This window comes from Pan troglodytes, chromosome 10 (genome assembly GCF_028858775.2).
Source record: "Pan troglodytes isolate AG18354 chromosome 10, NHGRI_mPanTro3-v2.0_pri, whole genome shotgun sequence".
Taxonomy (NCBI): Eukaryota; Metazoa; Chordata; class Mammalia; order Primates; family Hominidae; genus Pan; species Pan troglodytes.
Genome location: NC_072408.2, coordinates 25,515,030 through 25,533,972, shown reverse-complemented (window position 1 = coordinate 25,533,972; position 18,943 = coordinate 25,515,030). Strand labels below are relative to the sequence as shown.

The 18,943-nt window shown below is 34.1% G+C and overlaps 1 protein-coding gene across 6 annotated transcripts in view; it reads right to left on the bottom strand.

Moving 5' to 3' along the window:
- The window catches only part of PIK3C2G (phosphatidylinositol-4-phosphate 3-kinase catalytic subunit type 2 gamma), a 387,383-nt gene that overhangs the window by 244,631 nt on the left and 123,809 nt on the right, over positions 1 to 18,943 (bottom strand). For all 6 annotated transcript variants that reach the window (XM_016923019.4, XM_016923023.4, XM_016923022.4 and 3 more), the window contains 2 exons: positions 13,512 to 13,642; positions 5,219 to 5,407 (listed from right to left, as the gene is read on the bottom strand). In XM_016923019.4, coding sequence (XP_016778508.3) covers positions 5,219 to 5,407; positions 13,512 to 13,642 — 320 coding nt within the window. The remainder of the gene's footprint in view (positions 1 to 5,218; positions 5,408 to 13,511; positions 13,643 to 18,943) is intronic.

Sequence of the window (18,943 nt, the reverse complement as noted above, 5' to 3'; positions counted from 1 at the left end):
AGTTTCCCAGGTCTGAAAGCTTAAAGTCTTCCTTATTTCTTCTCTCTTTTTTACTTTCCTCTGAAACTTCTCTCAAATCTGCTTTGTGCGTTCCTACTGCTTAGACTTCTTAGTTCAGTCCCAGACCATTTTTCAAATGGATTATTTCAATATCTATTATCTATCTAATATTCTTTCTCTCATTTTCTTCTTTTTTCAATCTGTTCTTTATACTGATGCCAGATTTGTGCACATATAACACAAATCTGATTTTATGACTCCTGTTCTTAACAAAATTCCATGGTATGCCATAACAACTTCATAGTACCTACCTGGCTCAGCAGGCCCAAAACAATCTAAATTGAACCACCATCTTCAACTTTGTTTCCTGATACAATTCTCTTCTAATGTTATATAAAATGACTCACTATTTTCTGAACCTGTATAACCATGCACACACTAGTCTTCCTTCTTGGAATGTCATTTCCCCGCTTCTCCACTCAGAAAATTCCTATGAATATTTCAAGTCAGAATCCAATTTCTTTGTGAACTTTTCCTTACTTTCCTTGAAAGAATTTTCCTCTCTCTCCTTTGGGCTCGTAGAGTACTTAATACTTATTTTGGTGATGGTACAGAGCACATTGACTGGTAACCTCTAGCTTGAGTCTCTCCCTATAAATTGTACCTTGTTTAGAGACAGTCACTATGGCTTATTCGTCTACCTCTTTGATTCAGTGCCTACCAATTTGTCTGTACACATATTTTTGTTCAATAAATAAATGGAAAAGTTACACCATCATTCATAATTTAATTATTCAGTCAAATGTCAGAGTTTTAACTGCCTCCCTATGCCATATTCCATTCTTTCTATTTTCAATGTTAGTAAACAATGGCATCAGTATAAATTAAATGTACAATAAAGAATACAATGGTTTGGAGAAAAAAAATATTTTGGAAATATTTTTCCAAGGAACCTAATTTTGGAAGCTAAGGCACTGTCTGTTAAATATTGCTTTTCTTCTTGCAAAACAATAATTTTACATCATGTGGGATGGCAAGTTCTCATACCTTGTCAAATTTTTATTTAAGCTTCTGATGTAATCCTCTGATGCCAATTCAAAGTTGCTATTTTTAAATGAATACTTTCCTTGAACTGACTTTTAATTCCTTGGGTAATTTTTGCTTGTTATTAGCAGTTGAATAGTTGTGCCTGGGAATGAGGGTTCAGGAAAATAGCAACCATCTGCCAGGAACCACAGACCTTAGCCCTTGGTCTCTGTTTTCCTGACAGCACCGCCTTCTCTAATGGAAGTTATCAGTACCCAGGGAGCTCTCTGCTGGCACTCAGTAGTAGAAATATTAACACCGTATGGCCCATCCTAGGTAAATTAAATTTCATCATGTCTCTTGCTAAAATTAAACTAAAAGGAGATGGTGAACCTTTGGACAGATTAAGTAAATAGCAATATTAAAAACTCTCCAAGCTGGAAATGGAGCACACCAGTTGTCAAGAGGTTAAACCATTTAAAAAATAGATTGTTCAAAGGAGGAAAAATATAGATCTCTCAAGTACTCACTCTGACAACTCACTTAATAAGCACATACTGTTTGTTCTCAGAAAAGTCAGCTTTTTAATTTAGAGGAGTTGAAAGGTTCATTTCTGGAAACAGCTTGTCCTCAAGTTTTTTAATAGTTCAGTAAAACTGAGAGTGGGAGTCAGAGGATGAGTACAATGGAAATACTCCAACATTTGCAGTGACCTTATTTGGTGCATGATAAGAAACTTTCCAGTGTGTAAATAAATCAGGATTCTACTAAGTTCCCTGAATGAAGTTTAATAAACACCTTCTACTTTAAAATCAGTCCCCATAACCTCTAAAAATCTGATTATTCAGAAAAAAAGAAATTACACAGTGAAGTAGAAACATCTGAGCATGACCGAGATAGCTAAGTGCTGCTATTTACAATTTTAAAAAACTGTTTAGGATAGCCAAGATATTTCATATGTAAATAGCCTAGCATGTTTATGCAGGAAGGCTTTAAACAGAACGGTTCAGATTATAAGCTGTCATGAATGCCTGGATTTGACTCCCAGGTTTTCAACTTACAGGGCACTTGGGGCAACATAACCTCTATAGGCCTCAGTTTCCTCATATGTAAAATAGGAATAATAATAGTATTTCCATCATAAGGTTGTTATGGATGTTAATATGAGATAGTACTAAGGGGCACTAAGTAAAAATTTTATCTGGACACATAAAACATTGAATGAGCCAAACAGATTTTGAAGATCTGTTTAGATAAAGAAGACTCACGAAGCATAATTCTGCTTAGTTATCAGGGATCAGAGGATATTGAAGTTCATCCAGCTAATCCTCTTATTTAATAAGTGAGTAAACAGAGCAGTATTACAATCTCATTCTATTAAAGATTTTTCTAAAAAATATTCCATGAACTTTAAACTTTGGAAAGTTATCTTGTTAGAAAATTATTCTTTAAAAATATTAGAGAGATTCATAGATATTACCTTCACAATTATTTTCTCAAAAATTTTAAACACCTTTACCAAGATATTGAAATACCATACAATCCACCCCATTTAAAGTGCACAATTCAATGTCTTTAGCATGTTTCCAGATTTGTGCAACAATTATATCAATTATAACCACAAAAGGAAACCTCATACCCATTAGCAGTCATTCTCTATTTTCTCCCAACTTGCCCTCGCTCTGGGTTACTGCTAATTTACTTTCTATCTGTAGAGCTTTGCCTATTCTGCACATTTCATACAAGTGGAATCATACCATATGTGGTCTTCCGTAACTGGCTTCTTTCACTTAGCATAATGCTGTCAAGGTCCGTCCATGTTGTAGCATATATCAGTATTCATTCCTTTTTATTATCAAATAATATTATGTTGTATGGATAGATCACATTTTACATATCTATTGATTAGTTGGTGGATATTTGGATTGTTTCTACTTTTTGGCTATTGTGAATAATGTTGTTACAAACATGCATGCATGAGTTTTTGAGTGGGCATATTTTTAAATTTATCTTGGGTATATACTTCATAGTAAGATTGTTGGGTCATATAGTAACTCTGGGTTTAACACTTAAGAAACTGTCACACTGTTTTCCAATTGGCTACACAATTTTGCATTCCCACCAGAGATAAATGAGGTTTCCAATTTCTCCATATCCTCATCAACACTTTTTATTTTTTGTCCTTTTTGTATTTTTTGATTATAGCCAGACGTAGTGAGTATGGTATCTTAGGTGTTAGGTGATTTTTTATTTCCTTAATGGCTAATGATATTGAGCATATTTTCATGTAAATGTTCGGCATTTGTGTATTTTCTTTGGAGAAATGCCCATGCAGAGCCTTTGTCCATTTTACAGTTGGGTTATTTATCTTTCTGTTGTTGAGTTTTAAGAGTCTTTATATGTTTTGAATAAAATTTCCTTGTCAGATATTTATTTTCTCTTATTCTGTCAGTTGTGACTGTCACATTTTGAATGAACTCTCTATTAGTTAATCAACTCAAGAATGACAAAATAATAATTGTGCTAATAGCCCAAGTCTAACTTCAGCAAAAACCAGCTAGAATTTAGCATAACAATTTTACAGATTTTAGCTGTTCTTACATCTAAACCAGAAAAAGGGGTAGGATCATGTTGGAAATGAGACCTTTTTTCCAAAAGGATCTTTAAACACTAGCATGATGAATTGTGAATATCCCAATGAAACCAATCAATTGTTAATTACCACATAACTATTTTATTAACTAATGCAACTGTACAAAGTCATGTAGGAAATAAGTAATCATGATAATATCCTCAAATTGCTTATAATTTAAAGTTAAACTACTGTAAAAATAATAATAATGCATCTTAGAAAGTGATTGGTTCAATACTGAGGAATTACTACGTCCTAGGTAATACTAAGCCTTCAGGAAACAGAAACATTGAGATGATCTGTTTTGCCTTGAGTAGCTCTGAGTCAGATGTGAGTGAAAATATACACATTTTACCTGTTGCATATAAACACATTACCATAAAATGCAATCTGTAAAGTGACAGAGCACTGTACTAGTCCAGGAGTGATCAATTCTACATGGCAAGGTCAGAGAAGACCCCACACAAGAAGGCTTACAAAAGAAAAAAGTTGCAAGCTCAAATAGAAACAAATATAAATATATATATTCCATTATATATACAAAGAAAGAGGTAGGCATCCGAGCACACATCAGTTAATGGAAGAAGCCATAAAACTAATAAAATCTTCAAAGTGAGGAGTACAAAAATAGTATGTAAATTTCGAGCTTGGGTGACTGAGAAGCTAGTAACTCTTACAAATAATAGGAAAAACCCACTCTCCCCTTTACCCACCCCAGAAGTTTTCTGAAGGACACTCATTGGTAAATAAATCTTTAAAAGTAAGTTTAGGTTACATGAAGAAAGTTCTTCATGTAACTCCCTTTCCCACCTTTCTTCTCCTCTTGGGTTCTTGAGAATGGATTCAGAATAGAGCGGGGTTTCACAATTTTTTGCCTGGCTCAAGAGATTGCAGACTTTCTTCATGGCATCAGTGAGCTGATGCTATCAGGACAAACTTAAAATATCTTTTCTTGGCTTTGAATATAAAAGGAAAGCCAAGGAAGACTTGTTTCTCCTGGACCAGAGCCAGCTACCACAGTTGTTCCTACAAGCTTCTCCTTAACAAGAAGACATCATTAGCCCTTTCCTGGTGCTCCATGCATTTGATTCTGAGTGAAGATCTCAAGGACATGCAAGGAATAGATTTTTTTCTTTTATTCCTATCATCATCATTATCATATTAATTGTACAACTACTTTACACAGGGCATTTTGCTAAACTTTGCATATTTTAATAGTACAAAAATGATCCTAATTTTTAAAGACATTTTTAGTTTGAGAGAAGAAGTAGGGATTTTTATTTTTCCCTGCTTAATTAAATTATTTCTGTAAGAACTAGAATCCTCATTTAAGAAACTTCTACAATTTATTATACTACAAGCTTAGGGCAGCAGACATGATTATAGCTTAGATTTGTTTAAAATTTATATTCATAGCTTACATTTATCTAAAATTAATATCCATAACTATCAAAATTGAGAACAAACAGAATAGCTATTGAATTAATTATATGGTTCTATAGTTCTCTTCAAGCAAGTTCTTCTCAGTCAGTAATATCATGCTTGTTATGCAATTCTTACCTGGAAGTCAAAAGCCCAAGAGCCTCTAAAGGTTGAGAAAATGTCCATCTTCTCAAAATGGTATGCATTTCTGAAACAGTCCTTTCATCCCATCCAGGGGCACTACCCAGGACTAAAGGAAGGGAGCAGTTTTCATTATTGCAGTAGAAGCGATAAAACCATAAATATCTTTTCTTTTCTTCAGAGAGTCTGAAAAACCAGATTGGAAACTGTAATTTACTGGAGTTTGCTGCACTAACAAATGTTGCTATAAATATGCAGTAGAAAACCTTACTGTAGTTCTTTGAATTTTATTTTAGTTTACTTTCAAAAACGTCTTTTACCTTCTTCGGATAGTTTCATAGTTTATTTCATCAGTTTATTTTCCACTAACTTTATTCTTTTGTATTATTATTTTGAAAAAAATAACATCAATTCAGATAACTCACATTTATTTTTGTTCACTCTTATTCGTGTTTTTTTTTTTTTTTTAATATGTCATTTTGGTTGGCAAAATCTCTCTCCTCTAGGGAAAACCAAGTTTTTCTGAATCCTGCGACACATCCTATTTAGAACAGAGGTAATCAACCATTTACTTTCTTATTTTTTTTATTTTTTATAAATTAACTGAGATCCAAGTGGGCCTGTGAAAAAATGGCATATTTTAGTAATGATATTTCTTCATCTCAAAGCAAGTTTTATCAGAGTTAAGAAATCTTTGCTGTTGTTAACTTCAAAAACAAAGATCTCAATTCATCCCTGGATTATGTCTTTAAATGTTCAGAGTTCATGGGAAGTTTGGCGTGAAAATGTCAGTGATGCTAGTTTCTTAGATGCTCAAGTATTTGCCCCTGGAGAGTAGTCTGAAATAAAAGATCTAAATCTAGGACTAGGGCCTTGACTTGCTGACAATTTATCATGTTTTGCTCACACTCCAGTAGAAGTATTCAGAACCACAGTTCAATTGGAGGACAGCTTCCCTCACACGACAATGGCTTTTGCGCACTCTCTCCTCCAAAGTGACACTGAGCCTGAATCTGCTGAAACTCCCAAGAAAGCTAATGAAACATAAAAAATCTTTTAAAGGTCTATCTTTCTCTATAATTCATTTTAAAGTTTTCCTCATCTGTAAAAAGAAAAGACTGGATTATAGGTGATTTTGAAGGTGTGGTTAGGTTCCTTTTTTTATATTTTGCTACCACCTTTTCCTCTGAAAAGCCCATAGAAGAAAAAAAATCAATAGTAAAATTACTAAAACATATTTGCTCAGATTAAATTTTTTTCCCCAATACTGAACAATGCTTTCTTTCTTTTTTTTAGCTCTTTTTGTTAAAGCAAATTCACATTCAAGGACATTCCGCAGCTTCAGTTCAATAAATTTTTACAAATGCATATACCAGATAACAACCACACTCCTATCAAGATATAAAATAGTTTTGTTGATGTCATCAGAGGCAAGCACTGGTATCATTTTTTTCTCTCTTGATAAATATTAACCTTTTAGAACCTCATATAAATGGAATCATAGAGTAAATATGTTTTTATTTATGGCTTCTTTCACTCCATCATATAATGTTTTTGAAATTATCCATATTGGTTGAGTTTGTCAATAGTTAATTCCTTTTAATTAATGAATATTATTCCTTTGTATAACGATGCCATAATTTACTTATTCACTCTCCTATTTGATGGACATTTGGGTTGCTTCCTTTTGGGGGGGTATTATGAATAAAGGTGCTGTGATCATTTGTGCACAAGTTTTTATATGAATGTATTTTTCATTTCTCCTAGGAAATATCTATGAGAGGAAGGACGTGGTTATATGTTAGGTATTTATCTTTACAAGAAATTGTGAAACTGTTTTCTGAAGTAATTGTAAAATTTTACACTATTGCCTGCAGAGTATGATAGTTCCATTTGTACCACATTCTTGCCAACTCTTGATTTTGTCTGTCTTTACAATGTTATCCATTCCAATGGGTGTATAGTGGTATCTCATTGTGCTTCTAATTTATATTTACTTGGGTTCTAGGCAATTCTTCATATACTATCTTCTTATATCTTTTGTTTGAACTCTCTGCTCATGTATTTTCCCAATTTTTTTGTTTGTTTAGATTCATTTGCATGATTTCTTTATATACTCTGGATACAAAAATTTTGCCATATAAATGTTTTGCACATATTTTTCTCAGAATGTGGCTTGCCTATAGATTTCTTTAATGGGGTCTTTTCATGAATAGTTTTAAATTTTCATAATGTCCAATTCAGAAACTTTTAAATAGTTATTACTTTCTTTATTTGTTTAAGAAAACATTGCCTATCTTAACGTTGATTCTTGTGATTTTTTCTGAAGTATTCTGAAAGCAGTATTTTACTTGCTGAAAGTACTTTTTTCATTTATTGCATGGGTGGCCTTGTCAAAAATAAATTGAACATACAAATAGGTCTCTGGCTCTCTGTTCTATCTACATTGAATTGTATTCCATTGATCTATTTGCCTGTCCTTAAGCAATATCACATTATCTTAATTGCTGTAAATTTATAGTACGTGAATCCATACAAGTTATGAAGTGAGACTTTGTTCTTTTTTCATGATTGCTTTGACTATTCTAGGTTCTTTTGCATTCCATGTAAATATTGGAGTCAGCTTTTTAATTTCTACAAAAACCTGCTGGGATTTTCATGGGGATTATATTTTATTTATAGATGGGTTTGGGGAGAATTATCATCTTAACCATAGGAATCTTTTGATCAATAAATGCAGTATATTTTTTCATTTATTTAGATTTTCTTTAATTTTCCTTAGGAAAGTTTTGCACTTTTCTGTAAATAAAATTTTAGTAAATAATTTACTAAATTTTAGTAAATAAAATTTTGATACAGTAAGTAACATTTCAAAACAGAATTTATTTTATATATATTTTTACTGGAACACAATTAGATCTTGTACATTGATCTCAAATGCTGTCACCTTTACATAATCATGCTATGTGAAAATAGTCAGTTTTATTTCTTTCTTTTTAATTTTTACCTTAATTTTTTTTTCACATTGTGTGCTGGCTAGGATTTCCAATACAACATTAAAGAAATGTTTGAAGCAGACATCGTGGCTTTGTTTCTAACCTTAGGAGAAAGCATTCATTCTTGCATGATTTAACATGATACTAACTATAAACTTTTCATAGATCACTTTTCAAGGTTGAGAAAGTTTCATTCTATGTCTAGTTTTGTGAGTTTTTATCATGAATGGGTGCTGAACTTTACCACTTTTTTTCCTAGATCTAGCAAGGTGATATGATTTTCCTGGAAAATATTATTCTTTTACTTTTAATCTAATTGCTTATATATAAAATGTTTAATCTAATTGCTTATATATAAATGCTTATATATAAAATCTAATTGCTTATATACACGTTCCTGTAAACAGAATAAAATTATATAATGCTTTTTTTGATGTAGGCTGACAATTTCTGCTTTTTAATTTGAGTTCTTAGTGCATTTACATTTAATGTCTTATTGATATGATTACCTAACCATACCAAAGGCTCACTGTACTGCTATTAGTTTCTATGGGGTGTTTTTTTCTTTGTTTGTCCAAACCATTTCTTGGTCCCCTTTTTTCTTTTTTATGTTTCCTTTCAGATTTTTTTTCCTGTTATATTTCATTTGTATCTTCTCCTTGGTTTTTAAATATACTCTTAAAATTTAAGGGGTGTGGTTTTCCTAGAGATTAAAAATATCCTTTGTTTAAGCATATTACAGCCAACCATGAATTAACATTATGCATCCTTACATATAATATGAAAAACTTGGAACAGTTTACTTCCATTTTCCATTTTCATTCTTATTGAAGTTATTATAAATTTTATTTTTTATATATTATAAACCAGAGTACATTGTGATTCATTTTTCTTTAATCACATTTTAAATAAATTAATAAATGTGTAAATGAAACTGTTTTTATTTATTTACATATTTTGGGGTATTTTTCATTTCTTCTTACCAATTTGAGTTTCCATCTAGTATAATTTTCTTCCAGCTTGATGTACTTCTTTTACTATTTTGTATAGTACGGATGAACTGATACTAAACTAACTCAGCTGGATTTGGTTGAAAATATCTTCATTTGGCCTTAATTTTTGCAACATAATTTTACTGTGTATAGAGTTCTAATTTGAAAAAGTTGTTTTCATCTTTAACACAAAGATAGTATTCAACCTCCTTTTGTCTTGATTTTTTTTGATGAGAGGCCTGTATTTAGTGTTTTATATAGAACATCATAATATTAATATTATAGTTGTTTCTCTATATGGAATTTGTTTATTTTATCTGATGTTTCAAAATTTTTAAATTTATCTTATTTTTCAGCAATTTCTCTATAAGGTACCTGGGGGTGTTTGTTGTGTGTGTGTGTGTGTGAGAGAGAGAGAGAAAGAAAGAAGGGAAAGAGAGAAAGAAAGAATGAAAGAAAGAAAGAAAGAAAGAAGGAATGAAAGAGGGAGGGAAAGAAGGAAGGAAAGAGAAAAATGAAAGAAAGAAAGAAAGAAAAAGAAGAAAGAAAGAGAAAGAAAAGAAAGAAAGAAAGAAAGAGTATGTATTTGCTTAGGGATTACTAAGCCTTTTACTTCTTATATTTGTAGGTTAATTTTTTTAAATCAAATTTGTAAAATTTGGCCATCTCCTTAATTATTTTTTGCCTCACTATCTTTCTCCTTTTTGGTGTGTCCAATACACACATATTGTTTGATATTGTCCCTCAGGTTACAAGGCGCTCTCATTATTTTCAAGGTTTATTTTCTTTTTGTACCTCAACATGGGGGATAATTCCTATTGCCCTGTCTTCAAGCTCACCGTTCTTTTTTTCTTGCATTTCACAATCTATTAAGCCCATTTGCTGATTTTTTAAACAAATATTTTAGGTATTGTGTTTTCAGTTCTTAAATTTCCATTTTTAATAAGATTCTTCATTTGTTCATTCATATACATCTTTTTAAAAAATCAATAAATATCTTTATAATAGCTGTATTGGAATAATTATTTGCTAATTTAAAACTCTTTGGATCTGTTTCTATTAACCACTTCCTCTCCCCAGGCTATGTTTATATTTTCCTGATTCTTTCCAATTATTTTCCCAGTTACTGATTGTATGCTAGACATTTTCCAATAGTTTTCTCAATTATTGATCATATGCTAGACATTTAGAAAAGTACATTATTGAGAGTCAGCATTCTGCTATTTTTCAGGTGTCGGATCTCATTTTTTTTAGTAGACAGTTCAATTACTGGAAGATCAGCCTAATTTTTTTGAGACTGGTTTTTATGATTTGTTAGGTTGAGTCTACTACAGTCTTTAATCTAGGGCTAGAGTGGACTTAATCCTAATGTGCATCTTTTTGGTTTCTTTATTAAATGTAAGGGACAGCCTGTGAGCTTTCTCCATTCTTATTGGTCAGAATTTCTATGTCTCCCAGCATTGTGTGGCTTCTCAAATCACATTTATTTTACATCTCCCTGAAGCAGTTCTCTTGTAGGCCCTGGAAAGTTTCCACCTGGAAAGTTGAGTAGTTTAGCACTCAACCAAATATTTAAGAAGACTCCAATACAGATTTCTGTAGCTCTCATCCTGCTCTCCAGTATGATGCTCTGAAGATGCCAGCTGCCTTAGCATCACTGAACTCTAAATTCTGCCTTTTTAAAAATATCTCAGCAGGAGCTGCATTCTCTTCTTGTATTCTACCTTCGCAAGTCATGTGGGAGGACCCAGGTATAGAAAGTGACTCCAGGCTGAAAGCCACTTTAATCCCAAGGCTACCTCAAGTCCTGTCTGTTTAATTTATGAAAACAGTTGCTTCGTATCTATTTTTCTCTTGTCATAATTCTGTGAGTCATGGGGGTTAGTCTTGCACTAGGTATTCTTCATGGTAGAAGTAGAAGTACTAATCTATTTTAGAACATATATTGTTATATATTTCATTCTGGGGTCTTTAGATTTGGAAGCATTTTTTGGTTGACATCAAGAAGATTGTTTTTTCAATTTTTATTTTTTACAAATATCACAGGCATATTTTCACTGAGTTTCATTGAGTCTGAACTTCCTCACTCTGATTACTTTTGGTCAGTTTGAAAGAAGGAATAATTAAGTCACCAACTAAATGATAAATGTGATACTGGGAAACTGAGGTTAATCTGATTCTAACACAATTTTCACCACATTGAAGGCTGTTCTCCATCTATTTTCACAGTCCAGAATAAAACTGCACCATACTGATCATTAATAATTGTATTTGAGTGGGTGAAACAGAGGAAAATGTTGCTTATTTTATGAGTGTTATTAGCTTAAATAGAAACTGAAATATAAAACAATTAGAAATCACCAGGGTTAATTTAAAAACACAAACTTCTGATATGTAAAGGGAGTTACCATGATTATTATTTGTTGGTTTTGACCTCTTTTTGCTTGAATATATTTAAAATTTCAAGGCATCTTTTTCATATTAAAACCTCTAAGTGTAAATATGCTAGCCTCTTATTTGTGGCACACTTGTTGAACACACGGTTTTACATTTTCAAGTAAGACAGAAAAAGATGCTTCATCTAGTTAAGATGACAATAGTCTAGTATGACAATGGATTGTCAATATATGTGTCATGAAGACTATGAGAATCTTCTGTCATCTTCAGTTCTTAAGGCAACTTTTTATACCAGAAACTATGCAAGGTCAATTCAGTCCTTATAATCTATTTATTCACACACATTGTTATCAGTGTATAGCATTAGAAATATAGTGATAAACAAGAAAGATAGGTTCCTTGCTTTTTCCAGTTCTTGCAAATTAATGAGGGGGACAAGAGCTAAACACATGAGTGGGCAGGATAATAGCTTGTGTTAAGTGGGATAACATAAAAGGTAATATGATAGAGAGTGAGGGAAAAAAGGCTTCATCACATAGAGTGGCCAAAGAAGGACTTTTTGAGGTGACATTTAAGTGAAAGCCTAAAGGATGAGATAATTTAGTAATGTGAAGAACTTAGGAAACAGTTTTTCAGTCAGAGGGAATATCAAATAAAAAGGCCTTGAGATGGGAGCAGGACTAGCACATTTGAAGTTTAAAAAGGAGTTTGATGTTACTGGCTTGAAGTGAATGAGAAAAACAGTAATACATATTGAAATTAGAGAGTAGGAAAGTAGCAAGATTACTCAAAAGAAAACTCCTGATCGCACTCAGTGCCCTAGTATGGGAGGGCCCAAACTAATTCCTACTCCAGAAAATGACTACCATCTGCCCAGTTGATTTGGACTCTCTATTGACTTAACCTTGATTCTTTAATTTCTTAAGGGACTTACTCCAAAATTCTAATTAATCATCAAGTTATGTCTTCTCAACTGCCAAAATATGTCTCCCAAATCTAGCCACTTCTATGAATATCCACTGCTATCATCTTAGTTCTAGCCATCATGGCCTCTTGCCTAAACTGTTACATTCACCTCCTTGCTGCACTGCTTGCTTCTACTGTCACGTCCACTCCAATCCATTCTTCAACTTGTCGTCAAAGGTATCACTCAAGATTTTTCTGGTCACATGATTCCCTTGTTTAAAACCTTTATATTAATTTTCACTCTTGGAGTAAAGTCTGTTATCATGTTACATATCTTAATCTCTCTCTCTCTCTCTCACACACACACACACACATACACGCACAAAGAGATAGAGAGAGAGAGAGAGACACTTTCTCAGTTTGATGGCTTTGGCTTGTTATTAATGAGCATGATCAGCTGCGAAATGCATTTTGCCAAGTATCAACTACAAATGCCACTAATTCCCTAATAGTTCTTCCTGGGATTTTGGTTCTATTCAAAGAATTATTATTTTACAAAGTACTCCTTAGTCACTAATTTGTGCTGTTAAAACAAGACTTATTTCTTTTCTGCTCTTTTTAAAAATCTGCCTTAATTAAATGTTGCTTTTCCCTGTTGACTAAAACAACTTTCTACCTCCTGGAAGGAAGGTTGAGAGATGGTTTATCACTGCTATGTGCTGATGTATATATGATCACTCTCTGCTTTGTTATTTTGAACTGAATAACTTCCAAACTTTTTACTTTTCCTTAAGACCACAGGAAATAAATCGTTAAAAGCAGACAAAATTACTTATTTACATCCTAAACATTAATTAACCATCCAAGAAGCATGACATCAGGAAATGAAACGAGTTATGTAGGAAGGAACACTCACTCTTTGAAGCTATCATGCTTCAAGAATGATTGAGGAAATCATAAACAGCAGGCAAATTCATTCACAAGACCTAGGTCACTTACAGTAGGGGAGTCTGTTTCTGTGAAAGTCTGGCAATATGTTTTATACACTCCTTTAGTGGCTCTTCAAGATTACTTCTATTCTCTTCAGAATCAGGTTTCATATACTCCCACCCAGTAGCTGGAAAATCAATCTGAAAGAAAAAAAATGATTTGCCATGTGTTGAAGGTGTCTCAAAATACATTATTGATTTAATATTCCTATCTTAGATTTATAGAAACTAAAGAACAGAATAAATTCTATTTTTTCTGTGCTATTTATAATTTTAAAATAATTTCTAAAATAATTATTAGAGGTTGGACTTAGGACTTAAATATACAAGTTATTTAGCCAATTATGTATACAAATGGTATAGATGGGTCACCGGTAATGTTGTCTGAGGGAAAATGAGAGAAATAATAATATATGGTCTCTCCATAAAGATTAATATGTTACATTTTTGGTTAGTGCTGACATTATATCCTTTTTACATTTCGGTGTTAAAATGTCTCCTTATGAAATGATGAAATTTAACATTGGTAATTATGCTTTTTTCATGTAACCCGCCTGAAAAAATAGAGTTAATCTATATTGATCTCTAGTTCATGAAATTTGCAAGTCTGAGAATCATTATGTACACATGAGTGAGCTCTTCTTTGGTAAAGAACTGTTGTGTTAGTAAAAAATCAAATAGAATATTTCTGCTTTGGTTCTGTAGTTCAGATTTATAGACAGTTCTAGAATCCAGCCTCCTTTTTTTTCTGGCTCAGTCTACTTTCTGTTAAACCATGTTTCAGTGATTCAGAATCTGATTAGTAAATAAAATTACAGTTAACAAAAAGACAGTTCCAGGCTATGTAAATAAGCTGGATATTCTAGGGCTCCATAGGTTTGCTTAAGGTTATCACACATACTGGGTTTTTTTCATTTTAATATTAGAAATCCCACAGACATTATTTTTCTCTGCTGAGTTATGTTAGGTTGGAATCTCAGAAAAAATTGAGGAACCTTACAAAGTAGATGGTGTGAGTTTCAGTTTGAAATACAGTTTAATATATTTGAGGGCTTATTTATTTGAAAAAGTTTTAGTAATTTCATTCTATAACCTCTAACGTTTGTTATAAGTTTTGTTTTTGATATAGTCTGTGTTACAATGTATCAATTACTACTCCAACATGATAAAATAAACAAGTACGAGATCAGCTTAACTGAAACATTACAACAAAGTTTGCCTCTTGACAAAGATTAATCTTGAAAGATGAACTTTGGTACCTTAGAGGGGAAAGGCATCCAGTACGAGCAAGTTACATGCTACTCTTTATATGGACAAATATTTTTAAATAGCTCTTAATGAGTTAGTATAATTTTATGTTGATACTAAGTAAATGGCATGGTGGATGAGAAAACTGAGAAAGGTAGATGAGCATACAAAAGAACTGTGTACAAACCTATAATAAATTATTTGTGTATATTTCACTTAGGAAACAATTTTTATTTCTGATACGTGAGATCTTTTATCAAATTGCATTTTTTCATGAATTATGAGGCCAAATAGCTACTGATTCTTGAGTTACTATAGAAAATATTGGAATTTTTCCTAGTTGCCTTTTCTACTTTTTATAAGAGAAAACTTCCCCAAAACTATGCTTTAATGCATTTGCTTTAGAACACTTTTAAGCACCATACATAATGAAAGATATAAGTAATATCTATTATTTTCTGATAACTTAAAGTTTAATTGAGGAGAAAAGGTGCACACATTAACAATTAAAATAGGGAATAATAAATACATAGCACCCCAAAGCTGCGCTTCATTGTTGTGCTTTCAGTACTGACAAACACTCAGCTCTGTTCTTTCTCCTTCTATGGCTGTGGCTGACCAAGCCTGGCTTTGGTCTCAAATTTCTTTCTTTTTTTTTTTTTTTGAGATGGAGTCTCACTCTGTTGCCCAGGCTGGAGTGCAGTGGCACCATTTTGGCTCACTGCAAGCTCCACCTGCCGGGTTCACGCCATTCTCCTGCCTCAGCCTCCCCAGTAGCTGGGACTACAGGTGCCTACCACCACACCCAGCTAATTTTTTTGTATTTTTAGTAGAGACGGGGTTTCACCATGTTAGCCAGGATGGACTCGATCTCCTGACCTTGTGATCCACCCGCCTCGGCCTCCCAAAGTGCTTGGATTACAGGCGTGAGCCACCGCACCCGGCTTCAAATTTCTTTTGAAAGGAACGCTTCAGGAGATCTATTCAAATGTCAACATTGCATGCGCCATGACATCTATTTCTCACATTCCTGGCTAAGCCTTGAGGATACACTCCTTATTTTAATAACAGCAAAAACAACAACAACAGCAACAAAAATATGTTTTTTTTGGGGGGATAGAGGAACATATTCAAACCTGGTTATCCTCCCTTCTAATTCACAGCTCCTTGTGTTCCATTTATCCATCTTGCTTCACTTCTTCTGCTCATCCTTTGTCATTCACAGTTGGCCACCATGATTTCTACTATGGCTTCATTACTTGGCACTGCTCACGGGAGCTGTTGTGAATGTCCCTAGCGTCCATGCCCCACAACCATACCCATAAGGTGCCCCTGGGCCAATTTTGGGTTCCCATGATTCTGTCAGATTATTCAAAGAACTTCCACTTGGACTGTGTGTAGGTTGGTATTATAAGACACATGTGCTGGGCATGGTGTCTCATGCCTGTAATCTCAGGACTTTGGGAGACTGAGGCAGACAGATCACTTGAAGTTAGGAGTTCAAGACCAGCCTGGCCAACATGGTGAAACCGTGTGTCTACTAAAAATACAAAAATAAGCTGGGCATGGTGGCATGCACCTGTAATTCCAGCTACTTGGGAGGCTGAGGCACAAGAGAGAATCGCTTGAACCATGGAGGTGGAGGTTGCAGTGAGCTGAGGTCACGCCACTGCCCTCCAGCTGGGGTGATGGAGTGAGACACTGTCTCATAAAAAAGAAAAGAAAAGAAAAGAAAAGAAAAGACATACGTATGTTAGACCATGAGTTCTATTGCAGTTCAGAGGAAGGAAAGATAACTGGTAACTGGGTGGCAATTGCGGTGAGTCAGAAAAAAGGAGTTGTAAAAGAGGGATCCATATGGTGGTTTTGGAGTGAGAAAAAAAAAGGATCTCCATTACATTAGAAATAAAAATACAATGTGTTCTAAAAACTTTGTATCAATGATAAGACTGGTGCTTCTTCCTAACGCTGAGGATAATGGAATATAAGCATGTACTAAAATGTTAGAAAAAGTAAAATACTTCGAATGAGTGAGTAAGGTCTGTGGTTTAAGGAGATGTCTTGCTTAGATAAAAGGAAGAGCCAAACATTTTGGTATTCAGGTTCAGATAAGTGGACCAAAGGGCTAAATTGAGACATACGTGTGGGCAGTGTTTTTGTAGTCATCAGAAATATGGATACATATCATTAATTTAACAAATACATTATTCCAACTACTGTGCTAGATGTTTGTGATATAATACCTTCAATGCCATCAGAGATCACTCAGTCAGTGGGAAGGAATATGAAGTGATAAATGTGTTGATAAAAATGCTGTTGGGTATTACGTGAACATAGAAGAATGGCACTTAACTTTGCTTGGCGTGAGAAGAGTGGAGGGGGTAAGGGAGAGATTTCTAGAGGGTCCGTGGGTGGAAAAAGATGAATCTCATTTACACAGAGTCAGAGGAGGGGTGGACAGTGGAGGGTGAAGGGGCGAGGGCACATTATAGACAGGGAACAGTATTTATAAATTCACATAAGGTGAAAGCAAGACAGTGCATGTCAGAAACGACAATATTTTCAAAGCTGTTGAAGCTTGAAGTGTCAAACAGGGACTGGCAAGAGAAGCGATGGGACAGGGGTCATGCTACAGAGGTTGGCCTTAATCCTCTGGGTAGCGCTGAGTTATTGAAGAGTCTAAGCAGGGAACTGGCAGGTTCAGATTTAAGTTTTAGAAGAATCACCCTTGTGACTGCATACATTTTGGATTAGAGAATGACAAAACTAAAGCCAAGGAAACCAGCAGATGAGGTGAGGAATTGAGAGGATAGACAATAAAAATATAGAAGAAAAATTGGCAGGATATAGTATGGACCGGATATGAGTAGAGAGAAAGAAGGAAGGAGACAAGAAAATCAGGTAGGTGTATGTGGGGCATGAACAGACATAAAGAATTCAGAGGGTGAAAGTAATTTTGGAGAGGAAGTGGGCTCCGTTTGGGGCATGTTTCGTTTGAAGCTGCCAATAGAATATCCAGGTGGGGGTTTCAGCAAGTATGTGGCTATATTTGTCTGAAGCTTGATGTGTGAAGAAGTCTGAACTAGAGATACAGACTCCGAAGTGCACTTACATAGATACTGAGACAAGAACCTTAGAAATGTATGAGACCCAGTAATTCCATGGCTAAGTATATATTCGAGAAAGATGAAAACATATGTTCACAGAAAAACATGTCCATACATGTTCATAACAGCAATATTCTTAATAGCTAAATAGTGGAAAGAATTCAAATGTACATTGACTGATAAATTAATAAATAAAATATGGTATATTCATATGTACATATTACAATAATGTAATATTATTGTATAAAAATGTATCTGTAATATAGAAAAAGGAATGAATCCCAATCGGGGCTACCACCTGGATGCACTTTGAAAATATTATGCTAAGTGACACAAGCTGGCCACAAATAAGATCACACATTATATGATTCCATTTAAATGAAATGCCCCAAACAGTCAAATTGATAGAGATAGAAAGAAGATTAGTGGTTGCTTAGGATTGGGGGAATAGGAGGTGAGAGCTAAGGGGTATGGGATTTCTTTTTTGATGTGATGGAAATGATCTGAAATTGACTGCGGTGATAGTCGCACATATCTGTGAAAATACTAAAAACTACTGAATCGCACACTTTAAATGGGAGGATAGTATGGTATGTGAATTACATCTCAAGAAAGCTGTTTTTTTAAAAGAAAATAAATGAATGAGAGCATCCAGGGAGAATATGTCCACTGTGCACGGCAGCGGGCTGCAGACTGGAACCTTTGAGAATTGTCTTTGGTGAGAGCCTGGGAAGGAGACAAAGGATGATCAGAGAGCAGTGGAAGGAGATAACCGAGGGCAGTAACACCAAAGCCAGAGGAGGAGGGGGTTTGGTTCTGTGGAAGGAGGAGGGAGAAAGTTCAGTCTCTTTGAAGAAGAGGAGGGAGTTCAGTTATGGGGAAGAGACAGACAGTGCCAAGAAGAGCAGAGGGAGGGCTAGACTGATGAGGACTGAAAACCATCACTGGGTTTGGCACCTAGGAACTAGCAGGTACCTAACCACAGTTAAGAGTGGTGGCAAGCCAGAATACAGTGATTGTAGATACAAACGGGGAGGTGAGGAAGTAGAGAAACATAGATCCCAGCACTTTGGGGGTCCGAGATAGG